Raw genomic sequence first — 27,238 nt, 5'->3', positions numbered from 1 at the left:
AATCTTTTAACTCAGACTCCTGGAATATGTCTCCCCTTCACAACTATAAGTATAATTAGGCCTTAATGATGTTTTTAATTTAGTTAAATCATTTCCCAAAACTGTTAGCTACCTCAGCGTTTGTGTAGAAATTTGCTTCTGAATGGTGCTTGGCAACACCCTAGATATCTTGTCTTAAACATTTTGGGGTGATTGCAAGGATCAGGTGTATCTAGCAGATGCATAACTGTGTAGTCATTTGTCTAAAATATGCCATCTTTCTAAGGATTAACGTTTAGAACAACACAAATGTTAGAAATTCTGTGATTTGATATTACCCCAACTCATTTGTTTTTTTTTTCTGTGGGTTGGGTCGATGTGAGGGTTGGAACCACCTATGTTTTCTTGTACAGGTAATTTAGAATTTATTTATTTTTTTCAGAAACACCATCATTTTTGCGGCCCTTGCTAGACCGAACAGTAACGAAAGGTGAAACTGCAGTCTTGCAATGCATTGCTGGTGGTAGCCCTCCGCCTCGGTTGAACTGGACTAAAGATGACAGCCCGTTGGTGGTAACAGAAAGGCACTTCTTCGCTGCAGGCAACCAGTTACTGATTATTGTGGACACAGACATTGAAGATGCTGGGAAATACACTTGTGAAATGTCTAATACGCTTGGAACAGAGAGAGGCAACATTCGTCTAAATGTAATTCCCACTCCCACCTGTGATTCGCCTCAAAACATTGCTCCATCATTGGATAATGATGGATGGGCCACAGTCGGCGTAGTGATCATAGCAGTGGTTTGCTGTGTGGTGGGCACTTCCCTTGTGTGGGTGGTCATCATATACCACACAAGGAGAAGAAATGAAGATTGCAGCATCACAAATACAGGTGTGTAAACTGAAGCTTGGCGGCGCAAAGGAGTCATCAAATGTGTTTGTGGTTGTTCTGCAGTAACTTTCTTCCAGAAACGCTTGTGTGTTTTGACTCCAATTCAGAACGATGAATCATTTGTTGCCTTCAACATGTTGCTGGCTGGTTTAAAAATATTTCAAAGAAACCTAAAATATACTGATGGTTTTATGTGTGTTCCTCCCCTCCCCCTTAAATCACAGATGAGACAAACTTGCCTGCTGACATTCCAAGTTACCTGTCATCCCAGGGAACATTAGCTGAAAGGCAGGATGGGTCATCAGAAAATGGAAGTCATCATCAGTTCATAACTTCTTCAATGGGAGGATATTTTTTACAGCAGAGAGATAGTAATGGTAAATACTTTAAATATACAACTTGGCACTGTTTTTCATTACTAGAAATCAGATACTGTCTTCCTAACTAATGTAATGAATTGTAGTGACACCAGTGAAGCATCTTTGTTGATTGCCATGTAGGCCCTGTGACTGACTTACTGATTGCTTCAACACATTAAAATAATATTTGAAGCTGAGATTTTACTATGCAATACAGGAATGAGAAATGCTTGTGCTGATAACAGAAACTTGGTTTTACTGAGCCACTTGACATATGGCCTTATCTACATAGGGAAGCTTCTTCAGTATCACCTCAGGTGTGAATTTAAACTGATCATACTTACACCAAAAAAAGATTAAGTCTACACATGAACTCTACCAGTGTAAGAGTACCCTTTTGTTTTTGTTTTTAGTTATGTCTCTTGGGATTATAACTTCCCAAAAGCACTCTTTTATACAGGAATAAGTGTCCATAGGGGGCATTATATTGTTTTACTATATGATTTAACCAATGAAACTTTCCCCTGTAAGCAAGGCCTTAGTTTGTGAAAGGACCTCAAAATGATCATTGTGTTTTAGAGCAGTAATCTGCTCTGTAACACTTGATGACTTGTAGCCATTATTTGGATCATGGCTTCAGTATTCAGAGCAGAATCTTTTGTTGCAAATGAACTCATTGCATGATTTTTTATTAATTAATTACTTAATTATAAAATCCTGGCTCTCCTGGTATTTATTTTATACTCCTAGAAGATAAGCAGGCCAACAGAGTGGTGACATACTGAGAAATCTTGACATCGCCATTCTGGAGAGGGTTAGGGTTAGGCTGTAGCAGCTTTATAAAGCTGTTTAACTGAACTCTTGAAAACTCCTGCCCCTCCAGGAAACATGTGCTGAAAATTCCAGTGCAGGTTTCATCGCTGTAGTTTCTTTATTTGCAGAAGAACAAAACTCCATTAGTAAAACTAACTGTGTAGGATGAAGCCTAGAAAAAAGGAGTCTGTTAGCTGATACATTGTGTCTTTATTTTTAAGGCATTTGTCATCTAGATAATGGCAGTGAAACAGACCTGGAGGTTGTTACAGATCCATTCTTATGCCACTATCTGGGGACTTCAGGGACTGTATATTTAAAAGGGAATGCTTATGGCTCTGACGCTTTTGAAGCATACCATACAAGTAAGTCAAATAAATATTTTAGTTCTGTTTCAGTTTTGCCATAGCAGATTCCTAGTAATACTGATTTCTCCTTTTTATTAAGGCTGCAGCCCTGACCAAAGAACAGTGTGCATGGACCTATGTGACTCTAGTTACTTAAAGAAAAAGGAATGCTATCCGTATTCACTTGGAACATTATCACATTCACCAGAAGATCCCTTTGACCAGTATGTTGGCAGCATTGGAATGCAGGCTACAAGTAGCAAATTGCTTAACTCTACTTACCCGCCAAATGAAGGAATTGGAGTGAAAAGCTTGAGTCTAAACTCAGACATCTTTGATTTGAACAGAAATCAGGAATCATCCTGTATTACCACTAGTAGCACTTTCATGGGTATGTTTCAGCTACTACATTTCTTAAAGCTGCAAACATCATTTGTATGCATGTCCCTTATGACTTGCATGTACTAGAAAACATGTTTATCCTTTTGTCAGAACAGTAGTTCACGGCTGTACTCAGTGATTGCTTATATGATTGTTACATATTGTGAGAAACCTAACTAAAAGCTGGTCACATAAGTAGCCTGACTTTTTTTCAGAGATACTGAGTACATGCAATTGCCACTGAGTTCAGTGGGATACTACAGTTTATAAAATATATACTGTTTGAAAATTTTGGCAGTTTAACCAATGAAACTTTCCTGTCTAAGCAAGGCCTTAGTTTGTGAAAGCTAACTTTAGTATTACCTCTTTTCCTCCATTATTTGTGTTGTGCCAGGAGCATGCAGGGCACTTCATATTCAGACAAGGTACTCTGACAAGGCCTTTGAATAGACAGTGTACCAACACTCGAGGGGCTCAAATGAGAAATAAAAAGTAGTGTGACTATTGTGAAGTTATGAACAAGCCTTTAGTTTCTTGATTTTTTTTTTTTGATGGATTTAAAAAAAAAAATTCAGTGCATTATAAAATATCTTCTACTATACCAGGGGAATAACTTCTGCATGTATTGCTTAGTTGGTAGCATCACAGTTTCTGGGTAATTGCACCTCTATTCCCCCTCCATGGTCCCTCAAGGGCACACACGTAAGGTTTTCTGCTCCCAGCTATCACCTCTCTTGGGTGAAGACCCACGTGTCTCTCCCTCCTGACTGGAGTTTTAAGACTGCACATCTCCCTGCCTTACACTATGATATTCCCAGCAAGCCAGTCTGCTTAAAGACTAGTGCCTGTGCCTTTGCCTTCTTTCCAATGGCTACGAAAAATGTATTGCCAAAGGTTACAAGCTATCACCCAGCTCTTTCTAAGCAAGCACACTTTTTCTTAAGATAAAAGCATTACCAAAAAAAAAAAAAACCCCAACCCCACAACAATAAACAGATTTAGACACACACTTAGCATACCAGGAATCATGCACCAGTCTTATGGGGCCCGAGTAGGCCAGTGTCTTTCCATCCTTTCCATGAGGCCCTCCCTTTGTCCATTTGCTGCATCAGAAAGAAGCCATAAGTCATTTTATGCTCCTCCCTTTATATCAAAAGCTCTTCCTTTGTTTCCTACCCTCTGGAAACCCCAGCATGAACTAGTATATACAAACCACCCCAGGGGGTGGAATGTCTCTGGAGTCTAAGGCTTGGTCTACACTACCCCCCCTAATTCGAACTAAGGTACGCAACTTCAGCTACGTGAATAACGTAGCTGAAGTTCGAAGTACCTTATTTCGAATTAGTTCAAACTTACCTTGGTCCACACTCGGCAGGCAGGCTCCCCCGTCGACTCCGCGGTACTCCTCTCGGCGAGCTGGAGTACCGCAGTCGACGGCGAGCACTTCCGGGTTCGACTTATCGCGTCCAGACTAGACGCGATAAGTCGAACCCAGAAGTTCGATTTCCAGCCGTCGAACTTGCCGGTAAGTGTAGCCAAGGCCTAAGTTTCAGTCACTCACCTTAATCACCCCCCCTCCACTGTTTTTAGTTCCTGTGGTAGCTGAGGTAACCCTCCCCCATGGAGTAGAACACAATCATGCATGAACAGTTCACAACTGTAATACAAGATGGTCCTAAAAAGCACACTACATGCAGCATTCAGTTGCCTCCCAGAAGACCTGAGTTTGTTGGGAATGACTTAAGATAAACCATTCTTCAGTAAAATGCAACTGATTGCAACCCCACTTCAAACCTGCCATATTTTTTTTAAAGGTCTACACAGCATAATTTATTGAAGCCAAGTGTGACTAGGAGCTTCTCCTTTTCCTCCTTCCCTTCTGCCTGCTGGAATGTTACATTTCTGACTCCTTCTCTAGTGGTTTTGGTGCCATTCCGTAGGTCTTTCTAGAGAAGATAAGTCTTGAATCAACAACCAATTCCACTGAGCATGAGCTTTTTAACAAAGTATCTTACTATCAGCCTAGCTAAAACAATCTGTTCACTTGTGCAAATTCTTCTTCTTTGTTCATGAACCTTTGTATTGGTTGGTTTTATCTTTTATCCAAATACAATTTGCATATTTCCACAAATTTTAGAACATATTTAAGTACATAAAAACAACACTGCAAGCTTTAAGCATGCTATGGAGGTCATTGCTCTAATGAACCGCAAAAGGGTTTTAAGGTTTAACTCCTTTAGGGCTCACACATTTAACTTGTAAAGGGGGACTAAAGGGTTCATGTCCTACGTTTTCTTTTGCAAGATTGGTTTAACTTAGAACCCCACTACATTTCTTGTTTATACTGCTTTCAGCACTGTGGTATCTTAATGCCGAACACAGCTATGAGATAAGGGGCTGGGTTATATCCTGGCTTATGAATCAATAGAATGCGTAAGGCCCAGATTGCTCCTCCTGTAGGGAAACCCACAGGAAGGAGTGAAGAATGTTCCTGTCTAAGTTCTTTGACTCTTTATCTCCCCCTCCCACCCACCCAGCCTTCTTTTTTGTGGGTAAAGGTGCTGTAGTTTGCCCCCCGGCAGAAGCACAGGTACAGACTATAAAACCTTGCTGTTACCAGGAGACCTGGGCAGAGGCACCCTACCATTACTGCTGTGGGGGAAATGTGCAAATAGGGCTTCACCAGCTGGCCACTGTCTGCCTTAAAGGAGGAGCAGTTTCATGGCAAAGAATACTACCTTGGAGTCAATGCAACCTCAGGGCTGGGGTGTAGCTGATATCCTCCCTTCTGCTGGTACTTGGTGATATTATAGCTTTATATCTAGAGGCTTCAGCCAGACTAGAGCATCATTGTGCTAGGCACTGTACAAACCTACAGTGAGACAATCACTGCTCCAAAGGGTTTAGGGACCTCAGGAGGTCATCTAGTCCAACCCCCTGCTCAAAGCAGGACCAATCCCCAACTAAATCATCCCAGCCAGGGATTTGTCAAGCCTGAACTTAAAAACCTCTACGGAAGGAGATTCCGCCATCTCCTTAGGTAACCCATTCCAGTGCTTCACCACCCTCCTAGTGAAAAAGTTTTTCCTAATAGCCAACCTAAACCTCCCCCACTGCAACTTGAGACCATTACTCCTTGTTCTGTCATCTGGTACCACTGAGAACAGTCTAGATCCATCATCTTTGGAACCCCCTTTCAGGTAGTTGAAAGCAGCTATCAAATCCCCCACATTCATCTCTTCTGCCAACTAAATAATCCCAGTTCCCTCAGCCTCTCCTCATAAGTCATGTGCTCCAGCCCCCTAATCATTTTTGTTGCCTTTCGCTGGACTCTTTTCAATTTTTCCACATCCTTCTTGTAGTGTGGGGCCCAAAACTGGACACAGTACTCCAAATGAGGCCTCCCCAACGCTGAATAGAGGGGAATGATCACGTCCCTCGATCTGCTGGCAATGCTCCTACTTATACAGCCCAAAATGCCATTAGCCTTCTTGGCAACAAGGGCACACTGTTGATTCATATCCAGCTTCTTGTCCACTGTAACCCCTAGGTCCTTTTCTGCAGACATGCTGCCTAGCCACTCGTTCCCTAGTCAGTTGATCTTGGGGAGGTGGAAAGCGTGGTGATTTGTTTCTAATTTCCAATTGTAGAATCACTTCTGCAGCACCATTGTCTTCAAATTCTGCCCAATCATATCTGTTCAACCCCACTGAAGACAGTTGGCATTAGCTTCATTGTTGATGCATGAACCAAAAGGTCATAGCTTGATTTTGTTCAGAAGCCAGATTGATGCTATAAAGAACATCTTTCGTATTATGGTAAACAAACATGATCTGCACATTGATGCAAATATGAAACCCCATAAAGTCATTTATATTTTTTCCCCAAATACAGTTTCCCTTTAAATCTGTGATTATGTCAATTTTGTCAATGGATACAATGCCAGAGAAGTAGGACTCTTCTAGCACAATAAACCATTTTAGAATCAAATTATTAATAACATCTAGTGTTTCAAAATCAATGTGTGCCAGCCACTTTTTGGGGGGTGGTATGTGTAAGTGTGGTACCTTAATCAACAGATCTATGCCATGTGTCAGTCATATCTAATTATATTTTCTGTCCGTGAAAAAAGTGAAGACTTTCAGTGTAGTGGTGTTAGCTGTGGAGCCTCCACATGGAAAAGGGAGAAGAGAAAATATATTTTTTTTCTGGCTAGTGCACCAACAAAATTGTTTAATGAAGATGCAGTTGAATGCCAAATTCTACTTGGGTTACTCCTGTGCTAGCCAGCTGAGCGCAAATGGGGTATAAATGAAGGCAGAATTTCACTAGCAGGATCTTTGTTACTGATGTGTGACACAAGCCAGAAAGAACACTGTCTGGCATTCAGACTGCAGGGTGTGTCGTTTAAAAAAAAAAAAAAAGTTTTATAAACAGATCTTAATATCAGCCTAGCTAAACAGAGCAAATGTTTGAATCCCTTTTCAGAGTACACTAATCCAAAAAGCATGTTGAAGAGATGGTTCTTGGTTATGCATTAGAATGTCTTTGTGACTTGTTTGCAGGTTTTTGTTTGTATTTTATGTTTGAGAATGAGGAAATTCATGAAAATATAAACAAGGAAATTAAAGGGGGTAGGTTGTTCTGAATGGCTATCAACCAAGTTATTTACTTTGGAAACACTTTTAACATCTCAGCTAAGAGTTTTAAATGGGTACATATGAGTATAGAGGGCTTTTTTTTTTCTTTTGGGTGGGGAATAATAGTAAGGCTTAGAAATAAAGCCAAATCTCATTTCAGAGAACTTGAGCTGTGTCTGTCCTTGGCTTGTATTCTCGAGTACAGCCCTTGGTAAGACACAGAGCGATCAACACCAGCATTTCTTTCCTTACAAATTTCTATCTTGCAGGAACATTTGGCAAGTCTCTATGGAGGCCTCAACTGGACTCTTTTTCGAGCTGTAGGATGCCAGCAAGTTGTCAACCAAAAACCTTCCATAATAATAATAATCCTCAAGCCTCATTGGACTTTGACTCAGAGGCAGAGGAAGATGGAAAGGACAGGACGGTTTCTCATGAGGAAAACAGCATTTGTACTTACAAACAGGCCTTTGAAAACTTTAGGACTCCTACTTTCCAGTCTTATGACCTGAACACATAGCTGCTTTTGGAATGGCCGTTGATTGATGGAACCAAAGAAATATTTTTGACATACTACCTCAATGTGGAGCTTTATTTAAAAGGGGCGGGGGGAATCCATGTTTTTAATGGAGCTATGAAATCAGAAAGAATGGATACATTTTTATACAGATAAAACGTAATTGCCAAAGTGTTATAAAATTTTATACAGGGAATACATTCCTTAGAGAAGTACTATATTTCTAATTATTTTATAGCTTTGTTTTATGCAAATGGTATCTCCTGTAAATTAATGATGTAAATAATACTATGTATATTTCCTGTCAGACTTCATTTTATTGAAATGAGTACTAAAGCATCCTAAACTTGTACCAATATCTGTACCTTTTTATGAATGGACGTTCCATGCTGTTTGCAGGTACCATGCATCTTATTTGCACATCACTTTTAATAAAATATGCTGCCTTGTGGTCTTGAGACACAGTAGAGTATGAAGAATGCAAGGTGGAGGTATGTTGATAGAAATTGAAAATGTATGTTGTGAATATATCTGGCCCATATCTCATCAGTTTGTCTAAAATGTAGAGTATATGGATTCACCATATTAGATATCCGCTGCCCTTAGAAGTAGTTCTGGTCATACAGCTTCCCCAAATTGTCCCACACACACACAAGACTGGCTGTCTAGCCATGTGAGTGTACAAATAACTTTAATGTATACCTCTAGTGGTGGATATGCAGAGTGGACACACATACACAGCAAGCAACTTAGTGAAAAACAAAAACAAAAAATAATCTGTCCTAGACGTTTACCTGGTAGTATCATTCTCCTCTAAATAAATGGTTTGAATATTAAATATTTCCCAGATATTCAGTGCATGTCAGATTCTGTGTTTTTCCCCTATGTTTTCTCGGCTGCTCCCCCAATCACTTCCACACCCAGCGTAATAAGGTAACCAGTGTACAAGATAATTCTTCCTTGGTTTACCTTCTGCTGCTCTTGCATTTTTTGACTGCTCTCTTCTCCATATAGATAAATGTGAACTGTACTTCATTCCTCACTCAAGTTGAGCAGTTGTTATAAGTTTGAATTCTTGCTAGATTAAATTTAAATTGAGGAGCCCAATATTATTAGCCGCTCTAAGCCAAAGAAAGACACTTACCATGTGATGGTAATTAAGACTAAATGAGAATTCTCCCTTTTGTTTTCCTCGATACAGATGTCCAGTATTTTAAAAAGCTGTGAATCCTCTTGTCAGCTATGTATTAAAACAATGTGCCTTCACAAGTTTTACTATTACAGGACTTAGGTTTTCAAATCTGCTCACTTTGAAGGTGCAAATTTATATAGTTGTCAAACTTACTTTTAAACTAAATTGAAAGCAGCTGTTAGACCAGCACATCATAGACGTTTTCAGAGGATACGTCTAGAGCAAAAGGTTTCCCTGCCTAAAGTAGCTGAGTTAAGGGCTTTTTGTTGTTTGTAGCCAGAAACCTGGTATGCAGATTGCAGAGTAATTTCCCTCCTTTAATTTAGGCGCCAGTATTAGAGACAGGAAGTTAATCCATCCTTAATCACTGGTGGTCTGAATGTAGAGAATGGATTTTGCATGCTTTAGTTTATCATATTGCCAGATTTTCTGAATCTGATTGTTAATTTGCCTTCATTGCAGCCAGATGTGGCGACGTGGTGACAGACATTGGTATGGGTATTTGATGATAATTAACTGCATTTGTAAATATATTAATTTTTCCTGAGTTAAGCACAAATCTCTAAGTCAATAATGCTTAAAATCTTAAAATAGATTCACTCACTAAGTCAATAGTTTTTTCGCTTCTCTAGTTTTTCTCCCAAGTGTCATAACTTAGATCTCTAACCAGACATAATTTCCCAAATATCTAGAGAAAGAAAGTAAAAAACCAAACCATTTTTAATGCTGTTCATTACAAAATAAAATGTTATGTTTAAAAATCCAAGTTAAAAGGCTGTGACTAAAAACAGTCTTTGGAAGCATGCTTTTTTTTTTTTTAATGTACAAAATGAGAAAAAGACAATATTCCTTTCCTTCTCCACTACTTCAAATATTTTTATGAATTGAACTGTTAGACTATATGAATTCCCCAATCCTGCAATAACATAGAACTCATTATCGGGTCCAGGCCCACATTTTAATGCTTCCCATCTGATGTAAAGCTACTTCAAATGGTATCCTAAAAATACAGGTATCAGTATTTGTGGTGTCTTTTTTTTTTTTTTTTCTCTTGGTAACTTAAATATCACTAACATGGGAATAAAAATCCTTGTCTTCGTTCTTGCAATGACACATGAGTTTTAATGTCTAGGAAGTTGACTATACTTATGATAGTGTAGTGAAATGTCAGATGATATACTGACATTTTTGTAAATTGCAAGACACAATTTTTAATAGTTGGTTTTAACGTTGGCGGTGTAACCGAACTGGGCATTCAGTGTCTGCAGATGTAGTGTTCATTCTGAGATTCTGCCTGTTTTTATTACCCACTTAGGTTCTGGATTCATTTGGAGGAGCTTTGGAAAATTTGCCTCGCCTGACTAATCAAATGGCAGCGACTGAATTTGTTTTCATTTGAGAAAGTTAACGTTGCCATTCAGGGCAGGATTTCAGTTTCTTTCAAAATAACATATATCTAATTGCTAGTCCTGAGAATTATAATCCTGTTTGCAGTCTTGATTGTCCACAATTACAAGGGCTGAGAAGGATGGGGTGGAAAAATAGTCACTGATTTCAGCTGGTTTCCTTTGTCTGTGTTGGTGTGGCTTTTGCCCTGGATATAGAACAAAGATTCTTTGTGGCCCCATAGCTTAATGCTGGACAGAGGGCAGGTGTCCTTGCTGATTCTTCTAGATTTTTCAGCAGCTGTTGATAATATCTGACCATGACTAATTTGTTGGTCTGCCTGCGATCCCCAGGAAGAAAAGATAGTGATGATTGTGTGATTTGGTTTGGTTTTTCCCCTTCTCTGCAAGATCAGAGGTTGATTTGGGGTAATTACTCATCTGCCCTGGGGGATCTTCTTGTACAAATTTGTGCCAAATTTTGTTCTCTCTTCATCCTGGCGAGTTTGTGACAGACCATTGAGGCTGCATTGCTATCAATCTGAAAATGATGCATTTGTCGCTTTTTTGCTGAATGAAGAAAATGTAATGGCTGAAAGCAGATCTTGGGTGAGAATGGATGCCTGAGGCTCAGTCTAGATAAGACAGGAGTGATGCTGATTTGGTGGCAGGAGACGACTAGCTTGTGGGCAGTGATTTTGTCGAAGGAGGTTTGTTCAATCTTTGTTAGAAGTTCCGTGTTAGAGCTACTTCTGGAACACCTCTTCCTGCTGGCATCCCAGATAGCCAGAAGTACCTTTACCATCTGCCTTTTGCCATGAAGATTTTAATAATTGTATTGCCTATGTCCATGACTAGCTCCATTGCTGGAAAAATGGAACATTTTTGTCTAGCACATGGGATATTTATGTTTTATCAGCCAGTACCTTGTAACAAAGATACATTTTATTTTTTAGGATGAGGCATTAAGATTTTGTTTAATGGGTTTATAAATAATTGTGGATCATTGGGGGGAGGGATAGCTCAGTGTTTTGAGCATTGGCCTGCTAAACCCAAGGTTGTGAGTTAAATCCTTGAGGGGGCCATTTAGGGATCGGGGGCAAAAATCTGTCTGGGGATTGGTCCTGCTTTGAGCAGGGGGTTGGACTAGATGACTTCCTGAGGTCCCTTCCAACCCTGATATTCTATGATTAATACCACTTCTTCTTGGTTAAATGTCAGAAGAACCCTGTAAACAAGCCAACCCTTGTTTCTCTTTCTCCATTGTAATTAGCTACTTTGCTGGCTTAATCAAAATGAAGTGCACTTGTACATCTACCTCCTGTGTGCTTGTCTGCCAATATTGTTAATAGAACCTTAGGTACCAGAGTCTGGCTTCTGCCATATCCCGATGCTATTTTTTATTGGTGTAAATGGCTTTTCCCATTAATCTTCCCCAAGGAAAAGGGAAATGTAACCCTCAACATCAGGGCTACGTAAGCTAAAGAATGAAAGGTGTCAAGAGCACCAGCAGTCTCCTAGGGATTTGCTGTAAGCGGAGAAAATTTAGTGTATTCTGCCTTGGCAAAAAGACAAAAACTGGGTAAAGTAGCATTTAAAATGAGTTTAATTTTACATAAGTGTGGCCACACAGGAGGTGGAAAAATAAAATGGTGCCAATGATGGAAAATATGACTAATCAAGAAACAGTATTAACCCCCAGGCTAAAATAATATCTTGACTTTACGGTCCTATAAAGTGATGGACTGGGTTTTTGTTTTTGTTTAGTTCTAATGTACCTTAAGTATAGTGGTATCCTGTGTGTATCCTTAACCCAGAACATTTTCTAGAAACTTCATCTAGAATAATATTCTTACTTCTAAATTAAACTTAGAGTGGCTATAGTTGTTCCAACCTTGCAGGAAATGTGTTTAAAATGGACCATTCTACCTAAGAACCGAACTGAAGTAAGAATGGCATATCGCACAGTCCTCTCTCAAATTGGCCAGCTGAGGAAACTACATAAATTCTATAAAGCTTGATCTACCTGAATTGCTTTTTTGTGTTTTGTACTAAACTACTGAGATGATGTCAATCTGATTGAGCATTCCCAAGTACCATTATCTGTTCCCGCCCCACCCCCCATCAGTTTTCTTCACATTCAAGTTAAGTTCTGGGGGGAGAGAGAGAGAGAGAGAGAGAGAGATTCACAGAAACTGAAGTGAGTAGATCCTGGAAGGGTATCTCTCCTCCCTGCCCCCCAATCTTTACCCTCTGTCCAACAGTCTTGGACCTCTCTCATCTGACAAAACATTCCTAAATGGAAAAGATGGATTTGTGGATACATTTTTAAGAGATTACGAAGAATCTACTGTACAGACCTGGTGAGACAATTTTATTTATTTTATTTATTTTTAATGTGGTCTTTCACAAACGAGGAGTTTTGAGTCTATGTGGACTTCTTGTTTAAGTTTCATAATTTCCTCAGGAAAAAAGTCTGCTTTTCTAGGGCCAGGTGCTAGCTACAGGTAAGTTACATTTACTCTCCCTTCTGAAAAGTAGTAATTTTTTGTGTGTAACATTTATCTTATCTGTATCTTTAAGCATGTTGCTTATTTCCAATTCTTTGTAAATCCTCCACAGCCATATGCTATTCGGAAACAGTGGAGTCTAAAGTGGACATTGTTTTTTCTTGCTTCTCCCACCATTCTTACAGATGTTGCAGTAAATCAATTATAGGACTGACATAGTGTTTGGCTGCATGACAAATGTTCCATAATAATGCAGCTCAGTAAAATGTGGAATTTTTGAAGTACCATGTGTAACATTTTCAGTACAGTTGTAAATTCCCAGCCATGTCAGTACAGGTGGAGAATAAGTCATAAATAAAGTTTGTGTGCTATTCCTAAAGAGTTCCCTAGCTGGTTGACCAGTTCCATGATTTAATTCAGCCACTTTAAAAAAAAAAAAAAAAAAAAAGCCTTGATAAAATTTTGCCAGCAACGTTTGAGAGAGAGAATGTGCTGTGCAAACCAAAGCAACTGCAGGCATACTGTATTTGTTTATAGAGAAGGACAGGTTCAGGCTAAGCCTGGCTAAGCTTCCTGGAAACATATTGGGTAACTCTTGCATAGCCATTTCAGTTACCTGCAGTGAACTTCAGCATGGCAGGAGGTATGATAGTGAATACAATGCTGTCTTAACATTTGTATTAGTTAATAATAGGAATTATCTTGTGTCAACTTGTTTGTCTCAATATAAAGCCAGTTCTTGCAGCTGGCTCTGTGAAGGTGGACCCCCATTAACTTTAATGCATCTATGCACTGATGTCAAGGTCCATCCATGTGGATCTCCATCTGGGAGTGGTGGTGGGGGAGAGGGGCACTAGAATAGGCAGTACATGATTTCTGGAAATCTTTTGTTTTCCCTGCTGCCTAATGAGTTGGAGTTTGAATTGTAAATGATTTGGGTATTTCATGTTATCAGAGATGGGCTGCCACACTCACTCATCTGTCTGTAACTTTAAGCAATCAAACAGGAATTAGAAATTGACTTCAGCTGTGAAGTTTGGAACCAAATGAAAACTTTCCCTGAGTTTGAGTATGTGTGACTCGCCAGGATGTGGTTCAGAATGTTATAAGGAGAGAAGTATGTTCACTTTGGATCTAAATGGGACTTCCCCAGTCCTCAGACAAGAAGGTTGGGTCTGGGGTTCCGATGTAGACTCCTCCCTATCCCTTCTTACAATTGTCCCTAAAGAAATATATGGCTAAATAACTGAGCCAACATTTCTACTTAAGTCTTCAGTCTTAACTGCCCTTTTGTGTGTGTGCATTATGTTAAAGTCTTTAATTGCATGATCACATACCATTTCTGAAATACAGTAGAACTCTTACAGACTAATTGAGGACTTGATAAAATCGAATTTATTAATCATTCAGGGATCATGTACCTAATGAAGGATAACTATATGGTATGCAAGTATCAGAGGGGTAGCCGTGTTAGTCTGGATCTGTAAAAAGAAACAGAGAGTCCTGTGGCACCTTTAAGATTAACAGATGTATTGGAGCATAAGCTTTCGTGGGTGAATGCCCACTTAGTCGGAAGTGCGCATTCACCCACGAAAGCTTATGCTCCAATACATCTGTTAGTCTTAAAGATGCCACAGGACTCTCTGTTGCTTTTTATATGGTATGCATGATTTTTCGTTAAGAGAATCTGCATCTTTTCTGTGTCATCAAATCTGTATAGCCACTTGAATATTGGCTGAAGGACTGAAGTCACATTCAGCGGCAGCAAGATGACTTTCAGGGTTTTACTATAGAAAAAGTATTTGTAATACAATGTTTTCTACAACCTTAGGTATGCATATGTAACATTTTGCTTTTTTCTCCATTGTTCATACATGAACTTAAACTAATTTTATTTATAATCCTGAATATATCTACTGACTTGTGGCTTCATTTGAAATTGATTGATAGGCTTGATAGGCTTTAAAGTTTGTATAATGCCCCTGCTCACATGTTAATTTTGGAGAGTAAAAATGGAGTTAGTTGTACCTCTTCTGTCTATTGTTATAGTGGTTATCACTGCTACAGACAAAAAAATTCAAGCCAATGTTTCAAAAAATGGGTGTACCTAAAGTTAGGCACACAACTGGCAATTTACCTAATTTAAAGGAATATTCTTAAACCAGAGCAGGCTTCAAGATTGAGCTCTTTAAAAGGTATAATTACATTAACTTGGGTCCTCTTGATAGCTTTTATGTAACTTTAATTAGTTTTCCAACATTCTTTAAAAAATCCTCTTAAAAATTAAGTAAAAATGGTTAAATTTAGGTTACCCAACAAGATCTTCTCCTTGTGTTCATTGAGTCTTATCTCCTCTAAGAACAGTCATAGTGAGTCAGACCAATGGTCCATCTAGCCCAGGATCTTGTCTGACAGTGGCCAGTACCAGAGCTTCAGCGGGAGTGTACATAACAGGGCAGTTGGAGTAGTCCACACCTGTCTTCCCAGCTTCTTGCAGTTCGAGGTTAAGGGTTGCCCCAAGCATAGGGTGTGCATCCCTGACCATCTTGGCTAATAGCCATTCACAGATATTAATTTAAGTTCCCAGGTTTGTTTTTTGAAGTGCAGGTTTCCTTTCAGGATGAAGACCGATAGGTCAGGTACAGAGTGATCTCTTTGTGAAAAGTGTTTGCACACAGGTGATATGGTGGTGTTTCTTTTATCACTTTCTGTGATGGACCTCTCCTCCATAACCTTAGCTAGTTCTCTTTTGAACCCAGTTATACTTTTGGGTCAAGAACATCCCTATTCCTCAGTCTGCATCCTCATAGCTGCATGTGCCAGGAGGCCCCTCCACCTTCAACATCCTTTTGCAGAGTTCATCAAAACATTGGGAAGTGTCCCTCAGCTTTTCCTCCATGACTCTTGTTATTGGGGCTTATTCCAGGGGGTTATTCCCTGGGTTATTGGCCTTAAATATTATATATATATAATACCAGGTGACATTACTCAAGTACTTATACATGTAAGTACCTCTCTCTACATCCAGTTGGTCTGTTCTCAATCCTAAATATAAGTCAAGGCCAGATGATAGGTCATTCTTTGTCAAGGATCCTGTGTTGTGGAGCTCTTTAACAGATGGTGAATATCTCTGGCTGTCTTTATGACATTCCAGCAGACCTTTTTTTTTTTTTAATCTTTTTTTGCATTAGCCACCCTATTTTTCTGTTTTCTTCCTAATAGTTGTGATTTTATAAACAGAGTGGTTGGCTTTGCTCGAGTTCTATCAGGCTAGCCCTTGAATTAACTGACTGGATATTTGTTACTATTTATAAATTTTTAGTATGTTAGGTTTTTTTTCACTTGCTCTTAGATTCTTCACAATAGGCACACTTTAAATGGATTAAATATATTGCAACAAAATGTCTTCATGTTATACGCTGTTTTAACAGAAGAAAAGAAAGAAACTTGTAGATCAAGGACAAAACATTTTGAAAATATAATCAATGATATAAATTTGTAGAGATAAATTTTGAAGTTGCCACTGAGTCTTAGCCTTGTTTAGTTGTCCTCAGACCTGATGAACAGAATACTCTTTCATAATATTATATGCACATACAGGGAATGTTAGTATTATATACTGAGTTTTAAACAGCTCTGATTTCATTATCAGACTGGTTAAAACTGCAAAAAAAAAAAATGGTTTCAATGCAAATGTGAAAATAGGCATGCTTTTTCAAGTACTCCCCCAAAGGCATAATATATTTCTTTCTACTGTGTAGTTTGGGAGGAGAGTCCAAAGAGCATGAGGTGTAATTGAAATTAATTCAGTTTATGTTATAAAATGCTCCATTATGTAAGTATTTTGTAAGTTTGAATGAGATAATTACGGTGAGCTGCTGGAAACTCTTATGACTATACTACCACCCACAGAAAAAGTAAGATAAGGTGTATATTATATATGGAGACCATATCGAGATTGGCAAACACTTTTTACATAGAAAATATTGCTCCCTATCAATTGAAAACCTGAAATACTGATCTGTAACATTTTGAGGCAGTTGCACAATGCAAAAGATGGATTTAAAAACAAAACATTGTACTGATGCTAAGAATGAAAAAGGTCTGAATGTTTGCAAGGGCTTAGTTTCCTTTCTGTGAAATCTTAAGGGGCCTAGTCTCTTAACGTTCTTTTAAAACAGCCAAAATATCTCATTTGCTGAAATAGATATACCTGGTGTCCTGATGCTTCAGGAGTTATTTACTTGCAATACAATCTTGGCCTGCCTTAAAGGTTACAAATATGCTAATTGACCACACCTGGACACATGTGCAGGGGATGAGGGAATAGCTGTAAACAGTTTTTGGTCATGGTTTCACCCCTTTTTATATACCTATCCAACAACAGTTCTGTGGAGGAACTTATGCCATGGCAGTGCTCTCTGCTTCAGTCTTATAGTCACCTGTGAAATGAGAAATGAAACAACATCAAAATTGTTAAAATTCTCATTCTCTCTCCACCCCCTCCCCCATTCCATTTTTTGGGCCATCTCCAGGCGATACTTTTTCTGGTTGGAAAGTCAACACCTCTCTCCCTTCATCCATGCCTTTATCCTTTCCAGATTAGATTTCTACCAGTGTGCTTGAAATGGAACCAGAGGTGGAAACGAATTCCAGATTCATGGCCCCACATGGAGAACATCCTGCCTGAGGAGGACTTCAGCTGCAGGGTTGGGATATGTCTACCTGACACCTTGCCTCTCTTGCTGTGTGATACCTTTACTGTTAGCTTTCTTAGCACCATAAGTTTTCCAAGCAGTGCCATCAATGTCGCATTCACTCCCACACATTGGTCTCAAATACTCTGACTGCAGAGTGTGCTACAAAGCCTGGCTATTGACATAGGCTTTTAAGGGGAGGAGGGCAGAATGACATGGGTCAAGAGGGTATAGTTTGGGTTTGACCTTGATTACTGGTTGGTTATTTTCTAGCTGCTGATTTTATCTTTAGTCGTATTTCTAATGTATGTGTCAGGCACGTAGGGTAAAATCTTGGTCCAACTGAAATCAATGGAGATTTTGAAATTAACTTCAGTGGGACCAGTATTTTGTCTGTTGGTGTACAATTCTTGAACATGCAAAAAAGTGAGATTCAGTGTGTTAATTGTTTCCAGGAAATCATTTGACCAGCTCTATATTTAACCTATAGTTAATTTGACAAGGAAAGTGGAATTAATTTCTCTCTAGGGTAAAATCTTCTGTTTATTCTTCCTTCTTTCTTAAAATGTACACAGATAATGTTTATTGGTAGTAATTTGGTTTTATTGAATAACCAACAATTTATTACTGAGCTCATGCTATATTGCTTTTCGAACTTGTGGATGCCTATTTCTTTCACGCATAACTCTTTTTAATTTGTCACCTCTTGAGAGCACTTAAGCAACTGTGATTCAATTAAACCCAAGTTCAATGGCTGAGCCTGTGTTTCACACTTGGCTAATAAAAGAAAAAGATGGTATATGTTAGAATTATTGATTGACTTCTGTTTGTTTATGGTTTCAACCTAAAAGTCTTTAACGATCACTCTAAATTTTTGTGTGTGTCAAGTGCTGATCTAATAGAACAAAGCTTGAAGTGCAATCCATATTGGAAAAGTTAACAAAATGCCTTGTTCTAACTTTTTATTTGTTTGTTAGTGAATTTAGAGTTCACAAAAGGTGACAGATTGTGGCAGCTTGAGAGAATGATGTCCTTTCTTTATGCACACAAAAAGGTCACACACAGGTTGGGGCAAAGTTGGAAAAAATATCCAGTTCTTCTGATTTCTGTCCAGTGCCCTAGACAAAGGCCCGCACTGTCCTCCTTACTGACTCATTTAGGTTAGTGAAATTCAGAGAGGATGCAAGGAATTTTTGAGGGACCCCTAACCAAGCTAGGCAAATGAGTAACACAATGGCAGATTAAATTCAGTATTGGTAAGTGCAAAGCGATACACGGATGGAAAAACAGAACTACTCCTACATATATCGGTTTCTAAATAAGCTCCTATTGGGTGTTCAAGTGGTAGGACTGGGGGGGTGAAGGGGAGAAAGGGAAGAGAGAAAATAAGAAGGCCAAAGTGACAGGCGAGGTAAGGAATGGCACTTGAGGCATGCACATGCACAGCCAGTATGCTGCTGACTTTCACAGATTCATCAGGTTGGTGTGTCCTTCAGGTGATTAGTCTGGCCCTGTTTTTATAAATCCTGGCAAACACTTATTTTCTAAAACGGGTTGGGACATGGGGAGTTTTTTCAGGAATGTGATTATTCTATCACAACAACTTTTGTGATCCCTAGAATCAAAAAGAGGAGAGTCTGGCTTGTGTTATCCCTTCTGGGTGAGGTTCCTTCACTTACCAAACTTCTGTCTTTCAGTTTACTGTGCTTTCTGTCGCAGGTGCGGAGAAGGGGCCAGGTGCATTGAAAGGGAAAGGGGGTACTAACAAAAAGTCAGGAAAGAGCAGTTGTAATGATGGGAGAAGAGCTGATAGAAAACTTTCCATCAAAACGTTTTTCAATGGAAAATGGCTGTTTTAGTCAGAATGGAAAGTTTCATAAAAATGTCAATTTGTTTAAATTTTTAAGGTTTTTGATGAAAACAAGAAATGTTTTTATAAAATTAGGGGGGAAATTGGATAAATTCTTTACTGGGGAAAATCCTCGATTTCCCAGCCAGTTCTAGATGGGAGTATTTTGTGAAAAGCAGAGTAGTAGTGGTTGCTTGGATGGAGGACACATGAATAAAGTGCTAGTTTCGGGGTATAGGGGAAAAGAAAGCAGAGATACCAGGTGAATGAAACCACTTCTGTTGTCTCTAGCCCTCTAACCATCTTCAGGATGTAGTCAGATTGCTGGTCTCTTCAGGAATGCTTGAGTGTCCATATCCCCATCTTTAATAGCTATTATAGGTATATTGGGCCCTCTTCCCCAGTTAATAGGTACAGTTTCCACCTTGCCCAAATGAATCTCTCAGCTGTTGTCTACTTGCAACAGGCAGAGTCTGTAGTAGGTGAGTTTCCCAGGTTTGAGGCAAAATCCTATGTATATTTGTTAGAGGTTTTTTCTGCCATCCCTTGCTGGAGTCTGAAATTTCTATGTTTAAGTGTGAGACTTTTGTACCTGAAATTTTGAATCTGAGTACTCCTCATCACAAGTACACTAACTTACTTGATGGGACTTTTAAGGGAATTTGATCCATTGTAACATATTTATCAGCTAGCTGGTTAAGTCCTGCTATATGCTCTACCTTCATTCAGTGCTGTAATGCGGTGGTGACCAACCTTATTACACAGAAGGGCCACATAAACCTAGGTACAACCTTGTGTGAGCCAAACAGATTTCTATGTATTTTAATAAGATTTAAAGTCACCTGTATTGATTTATATTTTGAGTTCAGCTTGTTTTGTATGTATTTAGATATGTTATTCTACGTACAGCATTGCTTGTTTACACACTTAGACAAACGAAAATGATGTAAACATGACAACAAAGCAGTAATGAATCCGTTGTTAGTATATTGTGTAGAAGCAGGCTACAGGCCTTATAAAATGCTCTGGTGGGCCATGAATAACCCCGGGGGCCGTAGGTTGGGCACTCCTGCTATAACATATGTTGTGTCCTTATCTTCATCTTACCACGTAGCTCTGAGGCGCAGTCAGCTGCAGCCTCACTAACACATCAAGATACCTACCAGCAGCCACTACATGTCAAAGTGAAAAGCCGCTCACACACCACTCTGCTTGGTTTCTTCTTCACTTTCCCAGTCATCCTCAGCACCAACCAAAGCTGCATGTCTTTGTCAGGGGCGGGGACATGGACATCAGACTCTGCAGGTAGAGGTGATGTGGAGAGGGGAGGTTGTTGTAAAATGAAGTGAGGGGAGCAATGGTTGCCCAGGAACATACCCTACCCCACAATGTTAGTTACCCCATAAGAAAGTTTTTGGTAGAACTTGGCTGAAAAAATTGATATGAGATTTGGACACTGAAATATAAATGTGTTTGGTTCACTTTTATTCTTTATAATATAAAATATTTCATATTAATAGCTCTATAATCAGATTATTTGCTTTATTTACTGGGTCTTTCCTCTATTTTGACCCTGTTCTGGTTTTGGAGCAAGCAATTCTGATTATGCTTTATATTACCCTTTGTACTGTATTGCTGCTTTCTGGCTGTACATTCTGTCTCTAATTTTGTACATAATGAGCAAAATACAAAAAACCCAAACACAGTACCAAAATATGTTATCTTTTGCATCTCTTCCATGCTTTTTGTAGATGATATGCACATCATTTGTACTGCTGCAACTGTCTGAGTTTCAACAAACTACCTTTGGGATTATAATTCCTTTATGATCTTTTTTTTCTTTTATTTTTGATCTGTGTAAGTAGCTTGGTAGGATCCCTTGGAAAAGCTACAGGCATAGGTATTTAAACTAAGTTTCTGAGGAATTAACAAGAGCCATTTCATGTATCATTGGGTACTGGGATTATACATTTTCAGCTGGCAGATGTCCCTTTTTGAGCATAAATCTCATGAATTTATTCTCCTTTGCAACTTCCATCCTAGCGGGCAGCAGAGCAGACACTGTTCTCTTTGGGAAGTTTCACTATTGGCCTATAATACACTGGCAGTAGTTTGCATAAAATAAACCTGTTAGATGAATCAATTGATTATACCTATCTAGTTACTTCTACCATGCTTATTACCATAGTGTCTGAGTGCCATACAAAATTAAGTCAACACATTTAATTTTCTTTCCTTTGGTCCTCTCCTATCGGCATGTAATTGGCAGTTTCTTAGGGTTATAGTTGGGTGACGAGATATAGGGGGCATTAATTATAGTGGGAGGAGCCATGGCAAAGACCTAGCCCCGATGCTTTGAAGTGTATTGGACGAAGAGCTGGGATTACACACTATACTAAACACTGTTTAAGCCAGTCTCAGAAGAGCTCTCTTCCCTGGATGGTATTTCAAAGAAAGATGCCACAGTGACAGACAACCTGAAAGCTTATGCTGCTTTTGAGGTGCTAGTACCATTCTAATTAGATTACAAACCATGGCAGTTCTCACTGTTTTGGAAAAATGGCAGGTAGTGAAATGTTTTCTTGTACAAATAAGTCTTCAGACTTCCTGTGAGGAGAAAGAGCTAAATTTTTTCCCAGATGTTTCTGTTGAGGTCTGCAGTTTAATAATATGTGTGTGCAACATTATAAAGTATCTGTGTAAGTGAATCAGAGAAGCATCTGCTACATGATCAGTGGGGAAAAAAGGTAAACAACAGTTGGCAGCTACATTTCCTTTTCGGAACCAATTTTTGTGTGCATCATTTTCTTAGCCAAAAGCAATATGTAGTGAAACCAAATTTGGTTCCATAGCTGCAGTTTAGCCAGGTAGGTTTGAGTTATGTACAACACTGTATTGAATTAGCCATTCAGATGCTTATATGTACTCATTTTCAATACCATTTTCATTCATCCATGTCAGAGTTTTAGAAAGAACCCAGAATGATGAGGCAGTATTTGCCTATAGTTGCAACATAGCATGTCTATACTGAGGTGATGTGGGGCATTGATTACTATTAGGAAAAGAGCCAGAGGTTGAAAGTGCAATACAATAAAGCTGGGATCAACAATTGTGTCTCTGGAGTCATGTGAATTATTTACCTCTTATGAGGAACTGGAATGCTGGGAAACAAGTCATTTAGTGAGCTATATGTGTTATCAACACTTGTCAGGAGATTGAAGATGACCCCACCAAGAACCAGGAAGCCAGTATTATGGAGTCTGTGTACTCCTTGGCAAAGGAGGTGCATGTGACAGGGTAGAGATGAGATGGTTCACCACACAATGCTCTATTTGCTTTCTGATTCACTGTGTGCACTGTGGATGGGGATGAATTCACTGCAAGTTTGGGAGCCAGCATACATAGGCACCATCTGTGTGGCATAGACACTATTGTTTACTAGAGAAGGCAAAGATACCAAAAAATTGACTAGAGTATGAGATTTCTCCCATGATGTTTTTTAGTAGTAGGTTGAACAATCAACTTAACTTTGCTGGTCTTCACCCTTTATTCCCTGCCCTAACTCTATTATCTTTGCAATCTGATATCCACCTCTTGTCCTGGCACTCAACCACTATTGTTACTATTGTCAGGACAGGAAAGGCAGCCAGTGAGGGTACAAACTTCCAGATTCCTCCACTGTAATTTGTTGCCCCCAACTGGGGACAGGCCAAAATGACTTAAATTCACATTTATTTATTTTTTAAAGACAATTGACCAGCTAAATCTATTTATACATGCCAAATTTTAGAAATAGTGGTGGCAGGAGTAAAAAAAAACAACACCTTGATATAAAATGATCTCATTGCTGCTGGCAGTTGAGTTCAGAAGAGAGATTTAGTTTTAGATAAAGGATTTAGCTTGGATTTCATCTTTCTCAATCTCTCACTGCCAGCATAACAAATCTCTTGGCCATCCATTCCTTCAGATTCTATACCAGGTTGCAAGGCAGATAGCATCCTCCTGTGTGTCCTATTAAAAGTGACATGACCTTTCTCCTGCATCAGGTTATCACATGTGGTCATGATTTTAATCAGCTGAATCTAAATTAAGCAGGGTAGACTTGATCCAGGCCATAAAAAGGTACATTTAGTTTGTGAGCTAACCCTCAGCTTGTGTAAATTGGCATAGCTTCATTTAACACATCAAGTTAAATACAGTGGATCTATTCCAACTTACGCCAGCTAATGGCTGTCTGTGGGTGTGAGAGAGAGAATTACCGTTGGAATATCTATCAATGATCAGTCATGAGTCACTCCGTTACCATATTGTGGAGACAAAGACTCCAATATAAAACAAAGGGCCCCAAAAACCTCTAATGTGTAATTTGGAGGAAAGTATACTTCCCATAATGGTCTATAGTTTGGCTTTTTGTTTCTCTCTCAAGTACTCCTGAAAAGAATTCTACAATTTGCCTTAAATGTAGCAGTATTTTTGGAAAATATACACTATGCTATTAATCATAGAATCCTAGAATCTCAGGGTTGGAAGGGACCTCAGGAGGTCATCTAGTCCAACCCCCTGCTCAAAGCAGAACCAATTCCCAACTAAATCATCCCAGCCAGGGCTTTGTCAAGCCTGACCTTAAAAACCTCTAAGGAAGGAGATTCCACCACCTCCCTAGGTAACCCATTCCAGTGCTTCACCACCCTCCTAGTGAAAAAGTTTTTTCTAATAGCCAACCTAAACCTCCCCCACTGCAATTTGAGACCATTACTCCTTGTTCCATCATCAGGTATCACTGAGAACAGTCTAGATCCATCCTCTTTGGAGCCCCCTTTCAGGTAGTTGAAAGCAGCTATCAAATCCCCCCTCATTCTTCTCTTCTGGAGACTAAACAATCCCAGTTCCCTCAGCCTCTCCTCATAAGTCATGTGTTCCAGCCCCCTAATCATTTTTGTTCCCCTCCGCTGGAATCTTTCCAATTTTTCCACATCCTTCTTGTAGTGTGGGGTCCAAAACTGGACACAGTACTCCAGATGAGGCCTCACCAATGTCGAATAGAGGGGAATGATCACATCCCTCGATCTGCTGGCAATACTTCTACTTATACAGCCCAGAATGCAGTTAGCCTTCTTGGCAATAAGGGCACACTGTTGACTCATATCCAGCTTCTCGTCCACTGTAACCTCTGCAGTTCTGCAGAACTGCTTCCAAGCCATTCGGTCCCTAGTCTGTAACAGTGAATGGGATTCTTCCGTCCTAAGTGCAGGACTCTGCACTTGTCCTTGTTGAACCACATCAGGTTTCTTTTGGCTCAATCCTCTAATTTGTCTAGGTCCTTCTGTATCCTATTCCTACCCTCCAGCGTATCTACCTATGATGTCATAGGGATGGGTCCTGTGAAATCTATTCGCTGAGCAGATTCTAATCTTATTTTTGCCTGTCTTATTCTCAATTAAGCTCTGAAAATACAATTTCTTTGCCTAATGCACCTGGAAATAGGTTCTGAGACATTGGGGCATCTCAGGGGGTCATCCCCAGTGCTGCTGATTCAGGAGGGAAAATGAGAGAAACTCAGCGAGGTAGAAGTGACAATGTCAAGGACTGACCTGTAGAAGTGAAGTACATTAACCCAGAGGGAGCAAAGGCTGGGTTGGGATAGGGGGGAAAGGATCAAAGGCACTGTCGGCACATGGAACACCAGACCTCCATCAGGGGGATGGAAATGGAAAAACCAAGGGCTCTGATATGTTTCTGTCTCTCCATGTCTCTTCTATCCGTCCCTGTATGTTCTCTATCCATCCTCCATTAGTCAATCACATTCTTACAATCGCACAAAGTTACAGATCCTTGTCATGCAAACCATAGGCTCTTTCCTCACTTGACTCTCACTTTGAGTATGTGATTGTGTTTATTGCATGTTTCATAGAACACATTTTGAACTGATAAACTTGAAGCGGTTCCCATCATAAACAGGGTTTACAGTTTGGTTCAATGGCTTTCAGCACCCCCACTATACAAATTGTTCTAGCACCCCTGAGTAAAGGACCATTAAAACTGAACTGTCTTCAGCTAATGGATAATGATTACAGTTATTGTAACAAATGGTCCCAAGAGTCGTCGATGGGCAGGTCTACGCTACCGCTTAAGTTGATTTAACTTATGTCACTCGGGGTTGAAAAAGCCTCTCCCCCTTAGCAATGCAAGTTTCACGCTGTCCACATGGGCACTATGTTTGCAAGAGACACTCTCCTGCCAACATAGCATCTGCTTCTTGCTGAGGTGAAGTAATTATGCCGATGAGAGTGCTCTCTCCCATCGGAATAGCACGTCCTCACCAGACACGCTACAGCGGCGCAGCTACAGCGGCGCAGCTACAGAGTAGTGCTGTAGTGTTGACTTGATTTTATTTTTTAAGGAGCAGCTACTGCAAAGGATAGAGCCCTTTTATGAATGTGAATACATCAAAGGAAACAGTAAAAGTAGTAAATAAAACACAATGAGCGAAATTCAGACCTGGTGTAACTGCAGTGGGCTTAAGACTGGAGTGGATGCATTGTGTAATCACTGAAGCAGCAGTTACTGCCAGAATCCAGCATATGTGTAACTTCAGATTCTTTTGTTTGCCAAAAAGAAAATCTTTCATTTTTCAGTCAACTGTTTCCTACAGCCTTGTAGAGCACACAAACAATATAGAACCCCTACTATGGTTACGGAACGATAAACTTTGCACCAGACTTTGTTAATATTGGATAATAGCAAAAAGTGCGTTGACTTTTACTAATTTGAAATAATTAATTTTTAAGTGTAAGGTGTTAGAAATGGATTTTGAGTTGTCTAATTTGTCAAACTATTTATGCCTTACTGGGGCCCTTGAAACATTCCAGTAAGAGAGCCTAGATACGGCAGCCAAACCTTATATGTAAACAGAGACAGTTAGAGTCTAGTCAAGTCAGCAACAGAACCATCACAATCATAACCATCGAGCTAAATGTTACCAGCAAAGTAGATTAAAGAGCTTGGTTTATGAGCTCCTCAGCTGCCAGGCACATTCTGTGTGGCCGTGAGTATAATAATTAGTTCCTGGTGAAGGGAAAAACTGGTGCCAATGTTAGCATGCAATGAAAGAATAAGGATCTTTGTCATTGTGCTCTTTCTCTCTCCTGTTCTGTTCGCAGCCCATTTAGCCAGAAAAGGAACAACAGCTGCAACACCAGCACCAAGAATTACATTACGCTATATGCGGTCAGAGGGTCCGTTGTACACAGTGGTCAATGAGCTTTGTAATTAAAGTGGCTATATTAAAAAATTCAGTTGTTGGGTCCGCATTCTGCCCTCAGATGCATGTGTGTGGGTTCCATGCCCCAATGGGAGCTATGAGTGCACATGTGAGGGCAGAATTTGGCTGTGTGTGGTGGTGGTTTAGTAGTAATAAGGAGAGAAAAATCTACTATTGGAATCAAATATTCTTTAGCTTCCCACTTCCAAATTGAACCAAACATTCTTCTTCGTCCAGTGTATCTGTCTGGAATTTTGGAAATATTAGTGTTCAGCAATGTTCTCGAAAATTGCAGCCCACCCAATGCATATGGTGAATCCATTCTGACCAAGTAAGGATGGCACCAAGCCTTTGCCCTAACCTTGAACTGAACCCGAGCCTGAACTTTTCAGAAACTTGAAAATAGTTTGGTA

The 27,238-nt window shown here is 39.6% G+C and overlaps 1 protein-coding gene across 6 annotated transcripts in view; it reads left to right on the top strand.

Moving 5' to 3' along the window:
• The window catches only part of LRIG3 (leucine rich repeats and immunoglobulin like domains 3), a 48,722-nt gene extending 39,936 nt beyond the window's left edge, over positions 1-8,786 (top strand). For all 6 annotated transcript variants that reach the window (XM_042855896.2, XM_042855861.2, XM_024100581.3 and 3 more), the window contains 5 exons: positions 422-874; positions 1,099-1,251; positions 2,268-2,411; positions 2,494-2,784; positions 7,684-8,786. In XM_042855896.2, the coding sequence (XP_042711830.2) occupies positions 422-874; positions 1,099-1,251; positions 2,268-2,411; positions 2,494-2,784; positions 7,684-7,934 (1,292 nt within the window). In that variant the 3' untranslated portion in view covers positions 7,935-8,786. The remainder of the gene's footprint in view (positions 1-421; positions 875-1,098; positions 1,252-2,267; positions 2,412-2,493; positions 2,785-7,683) is intronic.
• Positions 8,787-27,238: the final 18,452 nt, after the last annotated feature.

This window comes from Chrysemys picta, chromosome 1 (assembly GCF_011386835.1).
Source record: "Chrysemys picta bellii isolate R12L10 chromosome 1, ASM1138683v2, whole genome shotgun sequence".
Classification (NCBI taxonomy): Eukaryota; Metazoa; Chordata; order Testudines; family Emydidae; genus Chrysemys; species Chrysemys picta.
The sequence above is the reverse complement of the archived record's forward strand: the minus strand, read 5'-3'. Positions and strand labels throughout refer to the sequence as shown.